This window comes from Melopsittacus undulatus, chromosome 3, assembly GCF_012275295.1.
Source record: "Melopsittacus undulatus isolate bMelUnd1 chromosome 3, bMelUnd1.mat.Z, whole genome shotgun sequence".
NCBI classification, from domain to species: Eukaryota; Metazoa; Chordata; class Aves; order Psittaciformes; family Psittaculidae; genus Melopsittacus; species Melopsittacus undulatus.
The window spans coordinates 28,956,917-28,977,396 of NC_047529.1; the positions used below are offsets into that span (position 1 = coordinate 28,956,917).

Here is a 20,480-nt window from a genome sequence, read left to right on the forward strand (position 1 = left end):
TAATCTGATCATCACCACACAGTCATAAGTTTTATAACTTGTACTAAAGAGGAAAAAAGATGACAAACTATAATTCTGGGAACTAAAATTTAAGCTACTAGATTTTACTACCAAACTTTATTTCACAATGACTTCGTAAGTATAGTAAAAAAGAGTATTACTGAAATCATTACATACGTCATGCTTACACATGTGCATAGAAAAACAGTAACCTACTGATACAAACCTGCAGCTTTTCATCCACATCATCATCACTTTCATCCAGATCTTCATGGAGTAACCGCCACTCATATTCTACATGAACATGAGAATTAAATCTTCCAGACAATGCTTGAGTAAGCTAAGGAAAAAAAGATGACTATTGACACTTACATGCAGTACTTATTTTAAAACAAGGTATTTAAAACCTAACAAAAAACACTTATAGAAAGAACCTTGGGTTTTAAGTACAAATATTACTGTCATTTTAAAGAGAGATTTCAGTAATCTGGAAAGTTACTGGGGTATGTTTAAAGAACTAAACTCTGTGACCAAATACAACACAAATAAATCAAAAGCAAGTAGGCTTTTAATTAACCACTGTAGGTCCATTCTTCACTGCAGGTCCATTCTCTATTTTCTGAGAATAAGCACCACATCCTATTTGCTTTGATTTAGAAATTTTCAGTCAAAGAAAGTAACTGCAATGACAGGTTGGTCTGAACCAGACTCACTGATCAAGAAGCCTTGACCCCATTAATTCATTTTGCTTTCTTACTAAAAGTAGTAATGGTAGCCAGCTTCTCTTCATAGAATCACAGTATAGTTTGAAGATCATCTGGTCCACCCCCCACTCCCTACAGACAGGAATTATCTTTCACTAGATAGGTGGCTCAAAGTCCCACCCAACCTGAGCACTTCCAACTCTGGGCAACAAGAAAATGGCCTTAATCCATAAAAGGTACTTTAGTGATTAGATTTCAATGACATATCAGACATTTAGAATCACAGAATCATTTAGTTTGTAAAAGACTTTGAAGATCATTGAGTCCAACCCTTAACCTAGCATTGCAAGATCCACTACTAAAACATTTCCCTAAGTACCATATCTATACCTGTCTTTCAAATACCCCCAGGGATGGTGACTCAACCACTTCCCTGCGCAGCCTGTTCTAATGCTTGACAATCCTTTTGGTGAAGCAGATTTTCCTAATACAAAATCTAAACCTCCCTTGTCACAACTTGCAGCACTTTCTCTCATCCTACTGCTTATTACTTGGGAAAAGGGTAGTTCAGGTAGTTGTAGAGAGCGATAAGGTCTCCCCCCTCAGCCTCCTTTTCTCCAGTATAAACAATCCCAGTTCCCTCAGGCATTGCTCATAAGACTTGTGCTTTAGACACTTGAACAGCTTTGTTGCCCTTCTCTGGACATGCTCCAGCACCCCAATGCTCTTCTTACAGCAAGGGACCCAAAACTGAACACAGTATTCAGGATGTGGCCTCACCAGAGCCAAGTAGAGGGGGATTATTAACTTCCCTAGTCCCTCTGGCCACACCATTTCTCACACAGCCAGGATGCTCTTGGCCTTCTTAGCCACCTGGGCACACTGCTGGCTCATGTTCATGAGTATGACAGTGGCAGTCAACCACCACTCCCTGGTCCTTTTTGACTGGGCAGCTTTGCAGCCACTCTTCCCCAAGCCTGTAATATTGCTTGGGGTTGCTGTGACCCAAATGCAGGACCTGGAACTTTGCCTTGTTGAACCTCATATCACTGCTCTTGGCCCATTGATCTAGCCTGTCCAAACACCTCTGCAGAGCCTTCCTACCCTCCAGCAGATCAACACTCCCAGCCAATCTGGTGTTATCTGCAAACTTACTGAGGGGATCCCTACTTGTGATCTGGGACAATAGCTCAAACAGTATCATCCCTTGGCCACAACAAGTTTATAATTTCCGAAGTACCTAAAAAGAAATACAATTTTCTTCTTAAAAGCTTATAACATGATATAAGCATATAACTATTTCTAAGCATCTAGAATATATTCGTTGAATATTTAACTGTAAACTGTTACATATTCAGACATGATTCTACTTATAAAGTCAGGAACACACAGAAAAATGCAACACTTACCAGCTCTTCACAGTGAGTATGTTTTAAACGTTTAGCTATATCCAGCGGGGTCTCTCCTGATTCATTAGCTATATTACAGCAAGAAAAGAAAGTTATGATTGTAAGTGCCACTGTTAACATGTCCATTACTAAAGACAAACTTTTAAATATATAGTAAAGTACTAAACCAACATGCTCTAAAATTCATCTCTTTCCTTCATTTACAGGTCTGACCTATACCAACCCTCTGAACACGACAAGCAGTAGCAACTCAACATGCCATATATATGAAATGATAGCCATAAAATGGCAGTGTATAGCTAGGCAACAAGCTACCAGTCAAAATTCTTGGTACTTACCTAAATTAGTTTTAAAAAAAAGTGCAATGTATAAGTCAATTTTAAACTTGAAATAAACAGTTAATATTGATTATTTTTTTTATAACGAAGATTATATTCATAGCATTATGGTAAACAACTAAGGAAAAAATGCACACATTCTACATTCATATCTGAAGCAGTGACAAATCTGAAACTGAAGTACACATTACTCATTTACCTATTTCAATAGAAGCCTTCCCTCTCAGCAGCAATTTGAGGCACTCAACGTTATCCGTCAGACAGCAGTAATGCAGGGCTGTGCTACCTTTACATGTCTGTTTATCTAGATTGCCACTATTGGAGTACACAAAAGAAGAAGAAAGCTGATTAAACTTAAGTTTCCTACCCTATTTTTATAAACCTCTCTCATTACAAGACTTTAAAAGAGTAAAGTTACATCTGCAAATAACAGAATCACTTTTAAGTATCTGTATTCATTTAGGATTTGTATTACTGGGCATAAAAGCAACATCAATAATATTTTTACAGTTTTCCATACACTTACCTGTTCTGCACTAAAAAGTCAACTATATGAAGGGATGTTCGATCAACAGATCTAACAGCAAGGTGAAGTGCTGTTTCGTCTTGCTCCTAAGAATAAAACAAAAGAACACATTTGCTTCTTCTCATCTACAGAGAAGCAAAAAATTTATTAAGACATAAATTAGATAAATTAAAACATTTAATTTCAAAATATTCAGACATGTTACCATTAAAACATGTCTTGTGAAGACATTTATTGCTTCCCTTTCATTCCTTTAAACATATGCGTTGAAAACAGATAGATTATTGAATTATTCTTTTTTTAATATTTTAATACACTTAAAATATTATTTGGAAACAATTTTAGATTAAACTACTATCTTTTATTATTGTTAAATGACATCATTAAAAGGACAAGTGTTCAGAACAGCGTTTCAAACCTTATTTTCAAATAAGAAAAAACAATCCTTAATTAATGAAAGCACATTGCAGTTGTAACAATTTGTCTAATAAAATCTGCAACACTTACATGGCCATTGGCCAGTGGAATTTTTTCTGTGAGATCCACACCGTCAGCATATACTTGGACTAATCCAAGAATGTCTCTTGATTTGACTGCTTCACAAAGAGCATGTAATTTAGCTGCATTGTCAGCATGCTTTTTCCTTGCATATTTTCTCTCAATATACTTGGCAGTAATATAATCTTTTCTTGCATTCCTGAAATTGAATATCATTTACTTCTATAACTTTCAGCAGAAGATGCACATCAGAATTTCCATAAGTACATGCAAGTAATTTGAAATAAAATCTGGGAAAGACTTTGTCATTATGATAATTTTTCTTTTTAAATAGGCATGTAAGACATTCAGTCTTGTATTTCCAGTATGAAATGCAGCTACAGAAGATGAATCAAATATCCAGTACAAAGACAGACCATTAATTTTCTCTTCTAGCTCTGGTGTGAAGTTGAGATCAAAATTACTCAGCTCTATGTAAAGAAGATACATTAGAACTTCATACTGTGGTTTACTAACAATAACTTGCAGGTTTACGTTTACCTGACTTGTACTACACATGCTGGAAAAAGAGGGAAGGCATGGGATACACAGATCTGTCTTACAGCTCTGCACAGACTATATGTAGATGTATTGAAATAAATTATTTTTTAAAATATCATTTTTAAAAGTCTTCTTATGCTATTGATTTAGTATTCAGTAAAATTATTGGTAATATTAATCATGAGTATTAATATTTTATATTATTATTGATAGTGGTAGTAAAAAAATATTTAAACTGCATGGTTTAACAATGGTTCTGTCAGAAAGTCTTTCTGGTTAAAGTCCAGATAATGTAAAATCAGCTTAATCCAAAGCCAATTCTTCTGAGTTTGTTTCTGCATCATTTACCAGCTCTTTTATGACGGAGTAGTATCCAGCCAAGTAGACAGCTGCCCTTGTTGTGTCTCTGCCATCACTATTCAGCGTTTTTGAGGAATTCAATTAAATGTTCTGTCTTTATTCCACATAGTTATGGACTTAATCCTAAGTGTAGTTTCTGAACAGTAGGCATTCAGTATATTTCAGGTAAAATGTGCACTTTACTCAAACTTCTATTTTGTGTTTTAATAGCACAAAATTAATAGCTTTATTTTTAATCTTTACCCTGTGTGTCTTTATAAACCTCAACAACTCATGTTTAACTTGTTTCTTTCCCACAAATCATGATTCAGAGAGTTGGTAAAATAATCCTTTCTATTAGGGAAGGCACAATCACATAAAGTTCAATAAAACAGACATGCAAAGCATTCAGAAAAAAAGGTTTACTCCCTGGCTATAAGGTTATATATAAGACATCACACATCTCTCTATAGGTCTATTGATGCAAATCATAATGGCACAACCCATTAGCCATATTAAATTAAATGCCTGCCTTTTTCAGAAGTTGAGGCTCTTTACTTACATATCACTGCTTGGATTAGGTTTGACCATCTCATCAACTGGCAGACAGAATTCCATGATCTCATTAAATCCAGCATTCCCAATATTCTTTGCAAGCTGTTAAAATAAAAATAAAAATCCACAGCTCCCTTAATAAATATGTTCAGTTATAGGCCATGCACCTACTAGTTGGAGGACAAGGGAAAAGGGAGCTGGGACTTTTTGTTTCCGATTCTTAGTTCTGTTACTATTTCAGCAATCATGAACAGATTAGGTACCTTTTTGGATGTCAGCGATTTAATACACAAACAAGTAACTGCAGAATAATCCATCAAGACTCCAGTTTGTACAACAAATGCAAATACTTTGTGCCAGATATGAACTGTCACAGAGTAGCTGATATATGGTTAACTTCTTTGTGCAGCAAAGCTGAAAACATTTTCTTCCTTTGCCGATTAAAGTTCTCTTCTTAAAAACTGCTGAACAATTAATGGTATAAGTATTTGTGAAGTTCTTCAATTTTTAATCTGAGAGGTACGTTTACATGTCAAACAGCTGTGTTCTTTTAAAAAGCAACCAAGGGTGAAAAGACTTGGGAACACAAAAAATATGAAGCCTCTACAAAACTGAATTCTAAGATCAGGCAAAGTTTACAATCAGATACTATGTTCCAGGAGGTTCCCTTAAACTTAAGAGTTCAGCTTTTCTCCATTACTTTTATCCAGAGACAACTTTAAAGGTTGGAACAATTTATCGTTAAAAGTGAAAAAAAATGTACCTGTGCTGGAAGTATGATATAGTACTATTTTTAAGTTAATAAAAGCAATCTGATTACCAAAAGTTCAGATGTTCCCAGCACATCTAATGTAAGTGACTGCATTCTGGAATAGTGAACGCCAAGTTCTCTATGGATTCCTGAGCATTCAATGCAAGTTAGAATTCCCAAATTTGTTGAAAGCCAGGTAGGATCTGAAACAGAAAGCATCCACAGAATTAAAAATCTTCAGGCAATTATTTCATTCTAGAAAATGTAGTATACAGAAATGAAATTCTGTAAAATAAGAGTCCTGTACATGAATTGCCAGGTTTTTTAAATTTATGTCTTTACATTTACTCTATTGATGAAAGAAGCGAATAATCTATTGGGGGGCAGGGAAGGGGGGAGTAAACATAAAGGATATTGCTCCTCAAAGGAGCTGCTTAAACAGTCCAGTTTGTCATTCTGCTTTCATTCAGCTTTCAGGAACTGTATTTTACTACCACCAACATAATGGTGTTACATTCTCAGCTGGGGGTATAGTGCAGTTCAAACTGCAACTGCCTACAGGTTGTTTTTTCCTATTTCAAGTACAGACGTTAGACTAAGTAAGGCAGCAGTGATTCTGCAGTATACATACAGCACCAAGCCACAAAGGATTCTTACTCAGCTATTTCAAAGATACTGAGGCTCATCCCTGTCCTTTCATAACCCTTGCTTTTCTCCCAGTATTTTGCATTCTTGCTATAACATTCCTGTATCTTCCAGCAAAATAATTAATACCTGAAAATTTAGACAGGTTAGTAATTCATTTATTTGATAAAAGATTTGGTAGTAGCCATTTAAAATTCTCTCCTTTGAAGACAGCAGGATTGTCTCTTCCCATAGTTTTTATACAGTGTTGTCCTGGGTTCAGCAATAGCAGTCATTTTTTCTCCTTCTTGGTAGCTGGTGCAGTGCTGTGGTTTTAACTTTCGGGCTGGGAATGGTTGCTGATAGCAAGTATGTTTTGAGTTACTGCTCAAATGTTTGGTTTGTCCAAGGACTTTCTGAGCTCATGCTCTGCCAGGGAGGAGTGGAGGCCGGGAGGAAGGCAGAGACAGGACACCTGACCCAGGCTAGCCAAAGAAGTATTCCATACCATAGCACGTGATACCCAGGATGTAACGGAGAGTTACCCAGAAGGGCTAGTGCTCTGGGGGTTGGTGGAGGTATCAGTCGGTGCTCGGTCGGGCAGAGTGGGGTGAGTTATGGGTCGGTGGCTGGTGAGATGTTGTATTCTCTTCACTTGTTATTTGCTTTATCATTATTATCAGTAGTAGTAGTAGCAGTAGTGATTTGTGTTATACCTTAGTTATTAAACTGTTCTTATCTCAACCCGTGGGAGCTACATTCTCTGGATTCTCCTCCCCAACTCTCTGGGAGTTGGGGGAGCAAAGGGGGGGAGTGAGTGAATGAGCTGTGCGATTTGGTTTTAAACCACATGTGTCTATTGCTGGAAGTTAGTATCGATTTATAAAATGCATACAGCTTCAGATCTGATGTTTTTACCTAGTTTCAGATAAAAAAAACCTAAGACCTGCAGTGCCTCCGTAACATAAAAGAACACAGAAAACAGCAGGATTTGGAAAATAATTTGAAAAGGATTAAAGTAGAAATTCACTGATCAATGAAACCAAAACTGCAAACCATAGTCAGAAAGTGTATTCTTTTCCAAGTGAGCAGTCTTGCAGCATATTTCCTGGCTTGCTCTCAAAGTCAAACGTATAAAGACAAAAAAAAAAAAACAAACCCAAAATAAGTAATTAAGAAGAGGTGTACTGGGAAAATGCTTCAAGTCTCATACTGCTGTCCAGTTTTACCTAAATCTTATGTAAAATACAGGCTCATAAAATAAGTTCCATTGATTTATATATGCAAAAATTACAATTACAAAAAATATATGGGAGAAGAATAAGCTTCTTAGTCACTTTTCTCCCTACTGACAATATGCATACAAGCAAATTAATCTTACTAAAATAGAGTAAATAAATTTTTAGCATATTCTACTACGTGTATAATCTTTGTGAGATAGGGAGTAAAAGCGAAAGCATAAAACATCAGCTTAAATTACTCTCATGAGACATAGAATTTTTATCAATTAGAAACATGCATAATTGAGTCACCTTGTGCTCCACAGTCACAACACACATCATTTCCAGTCATCCTCTGGACTTCAGATATAATTTCTTTTGTCAGTTCCTGGACAATATTATTTTCTCCTGTGTTATCATCTCCTTTGAATGCATTATTTAAAGCTTCCTCTTTGCTGTTTTGTAGCACAGATGTCCATCTAAAATGGCAGTAATATTTTGGTATTAAACATTTCAGCACTTCTAAAGTTCAAGGTAACGTCTCAGTAGAACACCAGTATCAAAAATAAAATTACCAAGGTACTCACATTTGACATTCCTGTTCATCCTCTGCTTGAAAGTGGTACGTTCTATCATCTGCACAATAAATAATTCACATACTGATTAAAAAAAATGATTGAAAAACTGATTTTGCAGAAATCTCTCAGAAAACAAAATCAGAAACTGTTTTCTTCCATGCTGTGCTTCTATTGCATAAGCAGCAGCAGAACATCACAATTTTCCCATGTTCTAGATACAGTCTCAGTAATCACAAACCTAAAGTTCTCCAGGGGGTGGTAGTGGTGTGTGTAAGTGTAAAAGACACAGTCCATATTTGAGTTTAACTGTATATGTAAGAAAGACCTAATGTTTCCAAATGATCTCTTAAAACCACAGTAATAAAAAATGGCAAACCAAAGTCCAACTGCAATCAGAGAAGGTCCCAAGACATTTAATTTAAATCAAGCTCAAAAATTTTCATTTACTACTATTTTTGTGATTCTAGGCATTGTTAAAAGTGTACTACTAAAGAAAAATCGCGTAACACATTTTAAGTCTACGAAACAAGTGAGACACGATACAGTTCAATGACTGGAGTCAAAATTAGAATAGTGGATGAGAAGAACGTGGCCAAAACTACCATCAAAAAGATATCAGAAGATAGTTTCAGACATGAAAAATATTACAGAAAGTGAGGATACATGAAAGGACGGAAAGGAAAGTGCTAGATAAATATTTTATCTTGCCATAATATACAGCAACTTCCTGGTTTTTTGTTTTTTTTTTTTTAAATAGGGAATGTTTTTAAACTCTATAAAAAAAAGTGAAAAAGTAATTTCGACAATGCCAGTTATGCCTTGCCATGTATATGATGGGACAAATGGTAATGTCGTGATATGCTGATATTGGGCCCAGGGTTACCAACAAGGGCAGAAAGTACAAGAGTAAACAGGAAAGGCACCTTGCTTATGCAGAAATGGAAAAGCTGTGTATTGCATACAAGAGTACTAGTCTACTAATGTAAGTATCATATTTTAAATTTGCAAATGCAAAACCATTTTACAATCTGATAAAGAAGCAAATGAGAAAGAGATTTATTGTCTTCTTCCCAAATTTACTGAGTCCATAAATAAAATACTAAAATGTGCCAGTGAGAAAACAAAGGAAACATTCTACAATGCAAGTTTGCATCATCCTATTCAGTTTCCCAAATTATTAATTTTTGATGTTTTTAATATGTAGACTCTCATCTTTGTATCTATTATGAGATAACAAAACTAAAAAGGTTTGCAGTATTTTCTTCAGAGTTACATTGCAAACACTATGCTTAAATTTTAAGAAGTTTTTGTCATGGTTTAAAAGCTTCTTTTGATCTTGTACAAAAGCCATGACTTCTCGAGATAATCAGCTATGACATTTTTGGCATAAAGAGTGGTGTCACAGCAAAAATATTGTTACTCCATTGTAAGGTAGCACAAAACGATATAGAAAGGAGTAAAGACAGCTTTAAAAACAAGTGGTTTTCCAAAGAAGGAGCTGCATTACACTAGAATACATGAAATGTCACAGAAAGGGAAAGAATCCTACAACTGCAAAACTTCAAGTGGATTATTGACACACCTACAGAAATAATGCAAAACTCTAATATTAGCTGCAAGTAAAAAGACCTGAACAACAAACCTACGTGATATGAGGTCAAAACATTTTTTCTCTTCTGGGTTTGTTTTCACTTGGCAGGTTAACAGATTGAGCTTTGCTGGAGGTCGGTTAGCCTATTTGAAGATAAAACACACACATTTTAGTATACGTATACTGACTGAGCCCCTGCAGTCCAAAACCAGAAGGTAACATCGCACTGGCCAAAAAAGACTTGACAAATGGCTGTTAATTTTTAAGGCACCCACGGTTTTGATTTATGTTTTCTTCTGCTTTGTGGCCTGTAAACTAGATTTTCTTATACTATATACTGTATCTTATACTATAAGCTTTTTTGCTTACTGATAACTGGACAGACCCTAGAATTTTGAAAGAGCAGAGGGATAAAATCACTTTAATTATGACTACTTTGATCACCTTACTAGTAACACTTACCTGAAGAAATCAGGTATGACAGATTAATTTTACATAAGTTTAAGATGACATTTAGACATTTAGTTTAAAAAAATTAGTTGTCTAGGTTTTCAACAATCAAATAATTTGACTCCTGTTAAATTCCTCAAAGAAAGCCTAGATAATCAGTTTAGTACAAATGCTCGAATTTTAAATTGTAAAGGAACACACTGAAGGAAAACAAGTTTGCAGAGAGCAGTCTGAAACAAACATGCAAAACTAAACTGAGATAGTTCATTACTAAAAAAAGTAGTGAAACAAAATACATTCTATAATGATACATGTTTTCTAGTCAGGTTCCTCTCAGCTATTTCAGCTCCTTACTGAATAAAAAGTGGAAATGTTTTACTAAAACCAAAATTCACAAGCAAATTCATTTTGGAAAAGTCTCGTAAAGGCTACAAAGACTTCTCAAATAGTATTTCTGCACTAATCTCCTTCCCCTTAATTCACCTGTTTTACAGACCTGGCATAGGACCTAGAAAGACATTACATTTGCAACCTTGACTTTAGGAATGGTTTGCACTTGCTGCAATGGATTTTACTAGTTTCACTCTTTTTTGGAGTAAGTAAATCCAAAAGCAGATTTAACTAGAGAGACTTTGCTCTAGACTGTAATATCTGAAACTAATAATTTCAATCGTTCAATCTACTATAAAGACAGCAATATACACAAACCACGCTTATTGTTGCATTCTAACAATTTTAATCTATTGAGTTAATAAAACAAGATTAATCATCTGAACTAGAACTAGTATCAACTAAAGCTGAACTATCACATAATGTAATTAACTTGCAATGAATCATACAAAACATAGATTTTTCTCTACCTCTTCTACATCTATTTATGAAAACATCTAATTCAAAAAAGGGAGAACAAGTCTGAAGAGCACAGGTTTCCTTGAAACAATGTGATAAAACTACATAGCACAGCCAAAATAAGAACAGCATCATCATTATAACTGAAGTCCACTAAAAAATTAAAAAACATGAAGAAATGTAAGAAGGCAAATAATTATGGATCTTTTTCCTCTTTAAAAAAAAAAAAGGCAGCACAGTGCCCCTGAAAAACAGCATCCTGATGCTTTGCCCAACACAAGCAGCAAAGTCATGCATGCTTTGAAACAACAAACCTGCAGGTCACTCGCTGGGCAATGTAAAACAAATTGTACCCAAGAGAGGTATTGCAGGCAGCAAGATGACAATTAACTGACAACCACATTGGATTGTCTGCCTAGTAAATAGCTTTTCAAATTCCAGACATTCCTTTTAGCAGTAAAAGCTCATACAGTTTTCATTATTTTAGCCTATCAACAAGAGTTCTTTGTGACTAGAAGCATGCAAGAAAACATCTTGAAAATGTCAGCTTGGGCCCATTTTCTCAGTTATATTTAAATATACTTAATACCCATAGCACTGAAGTTTTCTTTGCTTACGTTTTTAATGTAACTGTTTGTCTAAGAAGTGCCCAGAAGCTGCTTATAATGAAAATACAGAATAAAGGAAACAAAAATCAAGATACAAGTATTTGGTAAACAAGCTACTGGGCAACTCATATATACCTTTCTCACAGGCTTTACAAGAATGTGAAAATGCAAATAAATTCAGGTTAAGAAAGAATCCACTTGCCACAAGACTTGGGATCTGAAGCACATTCAGGAACTAACTGGTTTTCTGTAAGTTAAGAAACATGAAGCTGTAAATGGATCCACTGAAATGCTTCAGAGAGGTCTAAAGGACCAATATACACAGAACTCATCTCTCTGGACAGAGGAATGCAGCATAGGAACTCTGTATCAGGTCTGAGAAGCCAAATAAATGGCTGTAACAACATAAAACAGATCCTGGACCAATGTGCTGATCTTGGAATCCAAACATATTCCAACACTTTTAACTGAAGACCTCCTAGCTTGAAGTCAGCATTAACAAATGTATTAAAAATCCCTGACATCTTCACATGTAGCTGATACCACCTCGTTCATGCTTTGACCCTGTAGCCAAACAACAGCTTTCCCCCCCTTATCCACCTCCCCAGTATGCATCCATTACTTGGCAGACAACACACTTCCATCACATGGCAAATGCTGCCTAGGGAGAAGTTAGATTCACAAGACAAGGGGACGTAGGGCTGTATAAATTCTTTAGTCACACTAGGCTGCAGTGGATCCAGACATTTGGCAGGATTAGTAGACACTAGAAGTAGAAAACAGTAACAAATGTGTAACTGCTATTACACTCTTTTGTTTAAAACCTCTGAGCTTCTTTTTCCTGCTCTAGCCTCTGAGGAGACAAATCTCAGACGACTGTTAAATTTTTGGACACCCATGTTAGCACACCAACAACTTGAAAAGATGTGCTCTGACTTTACGTACCATACATTCACACTTCAGCATCAGCTCATGTTCCTTCCTGCCGAAATTGTAATCCTCCATCCAGCAAAACCAACTTATAATTTGTTCTGGCAACAAACAGTAAGTGTAGGAACCAAAAGTTTAGGCCTCTAAGACAATTTCCAAGAAGTACCATGATGCAAAGCTGATCTTTACAAAAGGCATGAGCAAATCCGTCTACTTACTTAGCAGACTGGTTGGCTGATTTCATCATGCCACCTGGGTATCACTTAAGAATCAAAAGATTCAATCTGATTCTTTTGCCTTCAGATTGTCCTGTTAATCATAATGGTAAACTGAAGTTTCCAGCAGTAAAGAAAGAAGAACAAAAAAATATCCTTCAATAATGAGCCTCTCTTCTATTTCTTTTCTGCAGACAATCAGTAAATTTCATTTATACTCTTTAAACACAGATCAACTCTGAGGAATCTGAGGTTCCTGAAATATTTTTCCCTTAGAACTTCTTGATCCAGAAACCACTCAGAATTCCTATTTACATGACTCAATCTGCTTCTATCATTGTTTTTTCATCCACATGCATTAAATTTCAGTCAGGTAGATGTCAGACAATTTCCAACTGCTGATAATTACACAAAGAAGCACCATCTGGTTTTCCATCAACCATTACCTTGCACGTTGCTCTGTGAATACTAATTTCTTTAAATCTTTTAGCTCTCTGAAAGTATAACTTCTGCACCTATGCCCATGCAAACACATGTATTCAATGTTACAGCTGGGTGACCAACAGAGAACCAACCATGTTCTCTCCATCCATATGACGAGCGCATTCGGCAGGTGAACTGAAGTCAGAATATAGCATCTGCAACTGCCTTAAGACAGCTGCTCTAGAAACTAACCGGAAAAAAAAACAGTCCCTCATAAAGAGAGACTACATGGCCAAAGAACAGAAATCCATGAATACTATCTAGCCTTTAAAGGTAAATCATTTACAAATTTGATAAAGCAAAAAAACCTGACAACTGAATTTCTGAGAGATGGTTCATTTTGATGAACAGCTGGGAAGAGAGACTGACACATCATTATAGAGACCAGGAGATATCAACCCTGGGAAAGCTTGGAAGTCAGTGTTGTTGCTTCAGAACACTCAGAAAACATTCAGAGCAATTCAGAAAATCCTTAAACAGAAATTGCTTCTACCCATTTCAACCTTTATAAAACAAGCATTAATTTATTTTACACAGAACTGCCATAAATACAAAAAGGGAAAGTGAGCAAATAAGGAAAAAATACTTTTTAAGTGTGTATTTTAAAACAAGAAGGTACTCTCTTAATTTTGTAATATAAAAAGATCAAGACCAAACCTATGAAACTCACATATCTAACTCACATTTAAGTAGCTACCTTAGCAACTGATTTCCAGCTACAGCTCCACTGACTTCAGTGGGAACTTACAACTTCTAAAAATGTTAGACCATCTGGTAGACAGTTTATAAAAAAAGAGAACAGTATCCTGCTAGTAACTGTACATGCATGTAACTGTACTTGCATGTGAAGGCTTTAGAATTCTGCTCCAAAAGTGGATTCTGTAGCCTCTGCCAGCTCTAAGACACCCTAGCTCCACTCCTATTGGTACCACCACAGTATGCCCTATGCCAAGTGCATTTACAGCACACAGAGACACCAGCACTGAACACACTAACAGACTTTCCCCTGATTAAGATGCACTCATATGCACTCACATAAGAATAGGGATAAACTGGTGGACAATTCCAAAGCCATAGTAATGACTCTACTTTGCAGGCTTGGTTTTGCACTCCTCCTTAACTCCTGGTTGCCAGTTCAGACGGCAACAGCTTGGGGTTAGATGTACAAATGAGAGACTGATTCATTTTTGTTGCCAGGGTCAACTTGCAGTCATGGTAACAGGCATAACAGGATGAAGAACAGAATGGTTCATAGCAGGATCAAGAAACAGGACTGTTTATTAGACCAAGAATGGGAAATACTGTCACTGAGTTATTTTTGCCTTAACAAACTTTTCTTTGAATTTTTGAGAATACAATATAAAAGCAGAAAAGTTATTGCAAAGCAGAAACAGCAAAGTTAAAAGTATAAAAAGTCCAAAATATGAAAATGTAAGTTTTTAAAACTTCAAGTATAAATATTAAAAGTTTGTTAATGTGTTTTAAATATTGTCAGCAAAGAAAGAGGGACTTGTGACTCTTGTCATTCTGGTAAAAGTTGCCTTCAGAGCTCATTTTCCCCAACAGCTACTACCCAGGAAAGCTACTTTCATAATACCTATCAGCAAATCTGAGTGAAAGAAGAGATTCAGCATTCTCTCTGTTTATTTTGTGAATATAAAAAGTTGTTTCACCTGTATCTAAAAGATGGCTTAATGCCCAACCATATTTTTCAGAAAGTTAGGTAAGTTAGGTAAGTTAGAATTCGTACTTTTAGATAGTCTGGTAAAATCCAAAAAGCTTTCACTACCTTAAAAAAACGTACCCATCATATTCAAAATGCTGCACTAATCTAACTAATTCCAAATTATAAATATAGACCAGCATAGCTTGCCTTTTTGTATTAGCAACCATGTACATAAAATACTGTAAACAAATACTTACTGTACCATGGGAAATTGTAAGAAAACCATTTTTAACTGAACACTTCCTTTTCTGCCACACTTTTCTGATTCTGGTTTAAAGGGGGAGAAAAAGAAAAAAGTTACTCAGATTTTAACATATTTAGTATAGCTGCACTTCAGCTTTTGGGACCTTATTTTTTTTCAGCAGAATCCAGCAGTACTTACCCATCACTTTTCTTGTACAGACTACCATTTCGTTCAGTGCCATGTTCCTTGTTTCCCTGAGGCTGATGTAAACTGTAAGCTGTACTCTGACGAAGCTGAGAATCCTGAAGCATACAGAACAGCAACTTGTAATGTATTCCACACTTTCAACCAAACAACCCCCCTGTTAATGAGTTTCAGGCCCTTTCCTTCCTGCTGTAATCCTATAAGACAAATGAAACACATTTTTTCCTCTCAATGCGAGAGAGCAAAATCCATACCTTCTTTCAGAGGGCACAAAAAACATTTAACAATTAGCCATTATCAGAACCCACCAAAATCCTCTTACTTGCTTTAGTTTAGCTTTACTGTTTGCCTTAATATAGCATCTTTTTACCCCCAAAATTAAATGAGCAGCAGGTATTCCAATTCATGCAAACACTCCACTGTACAAACACTAAGTATTATTATTACCTGCCATTCCTAGTGCACCCTTCCATTGTAAAAAACAATTACATTCATAAATTTGAAGAAGTGGTTTTCCTTGTGCAAACTGAGGCAAGTTACTGTCTGAAAAGAGACCTCCTGGAAACATAGTTCGTGAGGCACACAAAAAATTGAAGTTATTGCCATAGGAAGAATAACTTAAACCAAAGTATTTAGAACAAAGCAGAATTCTTGGACAGGAAGTGACAAGGATTACTGAATCTTAACTTAATCTTTCTATTAAGAAATAGCTAAACTTACTAATTTGATTAAAAAATTCTTTTGCTCAAAGATGAGATAGCGTGTCTTGGATATACGAGAAGTACATTCACAAGATACATAACTGGGGTTTTCAGAGTATATACATGATAAAGTATACACTGATTCAAAAAATATAAATTAAGAAGACAGTTTCTAATTGCAATTAGCTTCATGCACTTTATCAGCCTAGCTCTAAGACACTTTGGACACAGGGGAAAAAGACAACTAAAACCAAGAACACACTTGGACTGTACTGTTCCCCAGAGAATGCCAGCTCAGATGGAATGCTGCTCCTTTACAAGCTCCAGCAGCACATTCTGCTACCAAAGCTATTAATGCAGCCAAAGCTGTTCAGTATCCTCCTCAACAGTAGTGCAAACATAACAGGTCTGAAATATGATGGTAGGGACACCTGCTCCCCTGTTCAGTGCACTTAGGACTCCTCACCCATAGGCTGCAAGATTTCAAGCTCATCCTGAATATAGTGCTAGAGCTTGGTGGTCCTGAGAACCATGAATTGAGCTCAAGGCTGGCTACAGCACTCTTTGGTGCTCCTTTTCAGCAGGAGCACCTGTGCCCACTTTCCTGTCTCTCAGTTAGTGGCCTAAGAAGGTGTATCAGGTAGCTACAACATACACCTAAGGCTTTTAAAGGCACTGCAAAACTGCCATTTTAATGGCCTGTTTATCATTCCTCTCCAGTCTGTTTGCACATAATTATTTTTGCACTCTGGCTGCCCACCATAAAAACAGAATGACATTTAAAAAGAATTCTTGTCACTCATTAAGAACCGCTGCACACACACATTTAGACTTCTGAAGAAAATCTCATCTGACACTGCCTATTGTGTCCTACCGATGCCGTGACCTCTGCCTCCCATTAGTCAGTAAAGGACCTCTATTCCCAAGAAGATCAGAGGCCTTACAGGAATTTAATTTCAGTTCTTCACATCCTCAATTATGTAAAAATTTCAGATGACCTCCAACACCCACCCATAGCACCATTACCATTACTTAAGATTGTGCTGCTACTTTTTGTGCATTATTTTCTGCTGCATTTCAGCTACCTCCCTTCAGCTGTTGTTTACACTCAGCTGCTGTATTTGGCCAAACTGGCAAGCCAATACTACAAGTTTCCTGCCTTACTTCAACCAGAGAGGAAGTGGCTGTATCTGACGTGTATTTCCACACATTCATTATTATGAACAGTATCTTTAAAAATTTTAATACTATTTCATGAAAAAAACTTTAAGACAAGAAAATTTTCAGTTATAAATCCTTTGTTCAGCCAATGCCCAAATAAGTGTTCTCCCAGGTAACAAGACAAGAGGTACTGGCCTCAAACTGCACCAGGGGAGGTTTAGATTAGGAAAAATTTCTTCATCAAGAGGTGAAGGGTATTGGAACAGGCTGCCCAGGGCAGTGATGGAATCACTGTTCCTGGAAGTGTTCAAAAACTGTGTAGATGAGGCCCTCAGTGACATGGTTTAGTGGTGGTCTTGGCAGTCCTGGGGTAATGGTTGGACTTGATCTTGATCTTAATGGTCTTTTGCAGCCTAGTTGATTCTATGATTCTATAGTAGTGTTCAATGTGATTGCCAGATGATGACTGCCACAACTTTCTGACAAGCACATTAATGACTTTGATCTAGCTTCTAAAAGACAGGATGATACACCACAAATCACCATCACAATTAACATCATTCCCAGCAATGTCAGCATGCCTTTTCCACATGCAGCCTCCCCAAAGGATCTTCCCTTATTTCTGGTTAGCACATAACATGAGGACAAATCCCAGATAACAGGGTCAGAACCAACGGCCTCATTGGAGTGAGCAGGAACAATGTACATTGCCTATGGGAGGAAACAGATCACTGTAGGATACAGGATATACCTAGTGCAGAGTATTGTCACTTTAAATATCTCCTGAACATAACAAGACCAGAACAGACTGAAGTACACAAGCCTAAGAAACTGAACTGAAATGCAGATAGACATAAAAAAACCCCAAAAACAAAAAGGTGAATCACTTAATTGTGCCATGTTTACAATGAATCACTGCACTGGCCATAAAGAGGTTTGAAATGATTTATTGCAAAGTCTTCTAAAGACTAACTTCTAAACCAAGCTGAATAGCTGAGTCAAAAATGAAAGAAATATGCAAACAGTATTCTGTAAAGATGGTCTGTGACAACTGATAAAAGAGATTCTAAAGCCCTATTTATCGGCCCCACTATTTGAACACAACACAACTTTCCACACAAGCTGCTTTAACATACATGTCAAATTCTGGCTGGCTAGCCATTCTGCAGCTCCCATGGAGCAAGATTTTAAGACTGTCTGGATCACTCCTGTGTGTAAAGCTGCCAAAAGGCCCTTACAGCTCTCCAAGAGCCTGAGCTTCCCTTGCATTTGCCAGACCACTGCCAAGAGGGTATTTCAGAGATCCATCCCTTATCTATTACAGCCCCACAGAGCCTCCAACACATATATCTGCCAGAACCCCCTGCAGAAAGCCTCTCCTATAGCACAGCTACAATAATTTTTGTCAAGGAACACAAAATTAATCCTATTTTGCAGTGACCTAAATAGATTACAGGTTCTAGCAAAACCTCAGAAAAAGAAGAATCGATTCTAAACACTACAATAAGGGTACCTTCAGACAGGACATGAGAAAAAGAGAAATAAAGGAAATAAGACTCTAAGGTTGACCTCAAAACTTGTAGAGGCTCCACAGTTTGAAAAATAAAAGCTTAAAATTTAAAAATTACAGAGGTGTACACACAATGATGTTTCAAAAACACATTTCAATACGAACCAGGACTGAGGAAGTTCTGTGCAGAAGGAAACTTTGTACACAGGCAACAACAACAAAAGTTCACTATGAATATATGTGGTTTGGGGTTTTTTTTTAAACAACAGAAGCAGTATTTGCCAATGTTCTGTTATTTCATACATGAAGTCCATTTTAGTTATAAATACATATATCTTTAAAATCTTGCAAGAACATCAAATCAAGCAACTGGATTTAATTCCCAAAAGAGAGTGCAAAGGAAATCACCAATTAGTCTTACAACAATTTTTCTTTCCCAAGAACAATCTGATAAATGGTTTAAGGTATTTTTGGTAATACAACAAGCAGAGGAGAAAAAAAAAGAACCAGTCTTTTCATACCAACAGAAAAAAGCTCAGAGGAAAAATCCAGTTTCTTGAAATCTGAATGGAAATCATGCCAACTATTTTCAATAAATATAGTAACACTTACTCTCCTAGACTTCGGTCACAAAATGTAAATGCGTTTCAGGAAGGAAAAAGAAATCAGTTATAGTAAAGGAAATTACAGTGCAACAAGAATAATAATAAGAGGGTTGTATGGTAAATTACAGCAGGATTGTTTGGCATGCCACTGACTGATGTTTTAAAAAAACTTTAAAAATAATTACAGTACTTCTCATGCTCTGCAGGTAAGCATCTATATCTACATTTGCAGAATTAATAAATAAATATAGCATGAAGCACTTTCTTTACATTTGTCATTTTAAATACAACAAAAAAGTCATAAATCCATGGGCTTTATTACATTTTTCAGTCTGTGAAAAGATGTGTGCTCACTACATCTTCCATGTATATTTAATACCAGCATCACTGATAAAAAGGTGAACAAAGAGAAGCAACATTCCCAGCAACCATGAAACCAAACTGCTTCAATTATCTCTCTTGAACAAAGATCCAAATAAAACAGGAAGTCTAACACACCCTAATTAAGCAAAGACTCCTTACTGAGAAAAGCCAATCAATGGTGAATCCAAAGTAGCCATTATTTCCACTAGGATCACTGTTCTTTCATTACACAGAGCTCAAAATTTGAAGTTTTTAGCCGATACACTCCTAGGGGAGTCCTAAATGCCAGGCAGAACCTAAGAAAGTACCTGCAAACTATATGGGACTTTGTATATGGTCATTATTACAAACTTCACATGGTAACAAACAGAACTTCAATGTGAAAAGTGTTCAAGATGCTTGCCTATCAGCAAGAGCAAAGGATAACAGAATAGTCGGGATTGCAAGGGACCTTTAAGGATCATCTAGTCCAACCACCCTGCCATGGGAAGGGACATCTTTCACTACATTAGGTGGCTCCAGAACCATCATCTGGCCACTATTAAGAGCTAGGAGTCACCATAACCTTTATGATAAGATGAAAGCAACACCGGAAAAGATAAAGGAAGTCAGAGCCCTACAGACTAAACTATTTCATTGTCATCTCTCTCAGAAAGAGAATCTAAAAACAGGGAGGGAGTGCATTTATCACTTACTCATCGCCCAGCAGCCACACAATGGAAGCTGTCTGGCATTTATTTATATGAAGAGGAAGCACTAGCAATCCGAAACAGAAGTACACCCAATACTTTGGATAGGATTACATAAAAGATGCTTGC

General features: G+C 36.4%; 1 protein-coding gene across 4 annotated transcripts in view; it reads right to left on the bottom strand.

Moving 5' to 3' along the window:
• ASAP2 (ArfGAP with SH3 domain, ankyrin repeat and PH domain 2) overlaps positions 1–20,480 on the bottom strand; it is a 94,716-nt gene that overhangs the window by 18,280 nt on the left and 55,956 nt on the right. For all 4 annotated transcript variants that reach the window (XM_034060402.1, XM_034060401.1, XM_034060400.1 and 1 more), the window contains exons 10-21: positions 15,317–15,420; positions 15,132–15,201; positions 9,729–9,816; positions 8,092–8,140; positions 7,817–7,983; positions 5,730–5,863; positions 4,917–5,011; positions 3,485–3,674; positions 2,978–3,063; positions 2,651–2,766; positions 2,114–2,181; positions 227–340 (exon numbers count right to left, since the gene is read on the bottom strand). In XM_034060402.1, coding sequence (XP_033916293.1) covers positions 227–340; positions 2,114–2,181; positions 2,651–2,766; positions 2,978–3,063; positions 3,485–3,674; positions 4,917–5,011; positions 5,730–5,863; positions 7,817–7,983; positions 8,092–8,140; positions 9,729–9,816; positions 15,132–15,201; positions 15,317–15,420 — 1,281 coding nt within the window. The remainder of the gene's footprint in view (positions 1–226; positions 341–2,113; positions 2,182–2,650; positions 2,767–2,977; positions 3,064–3,484; positions 3,675–4,916; positions 5,012–5,729; positions 5,864–7,816; positions 7,984–8,091; positions 8,141–9,728; positions 9,817–15,131; positions 15,202–15,316; positions 15,421–20,480) is intronic.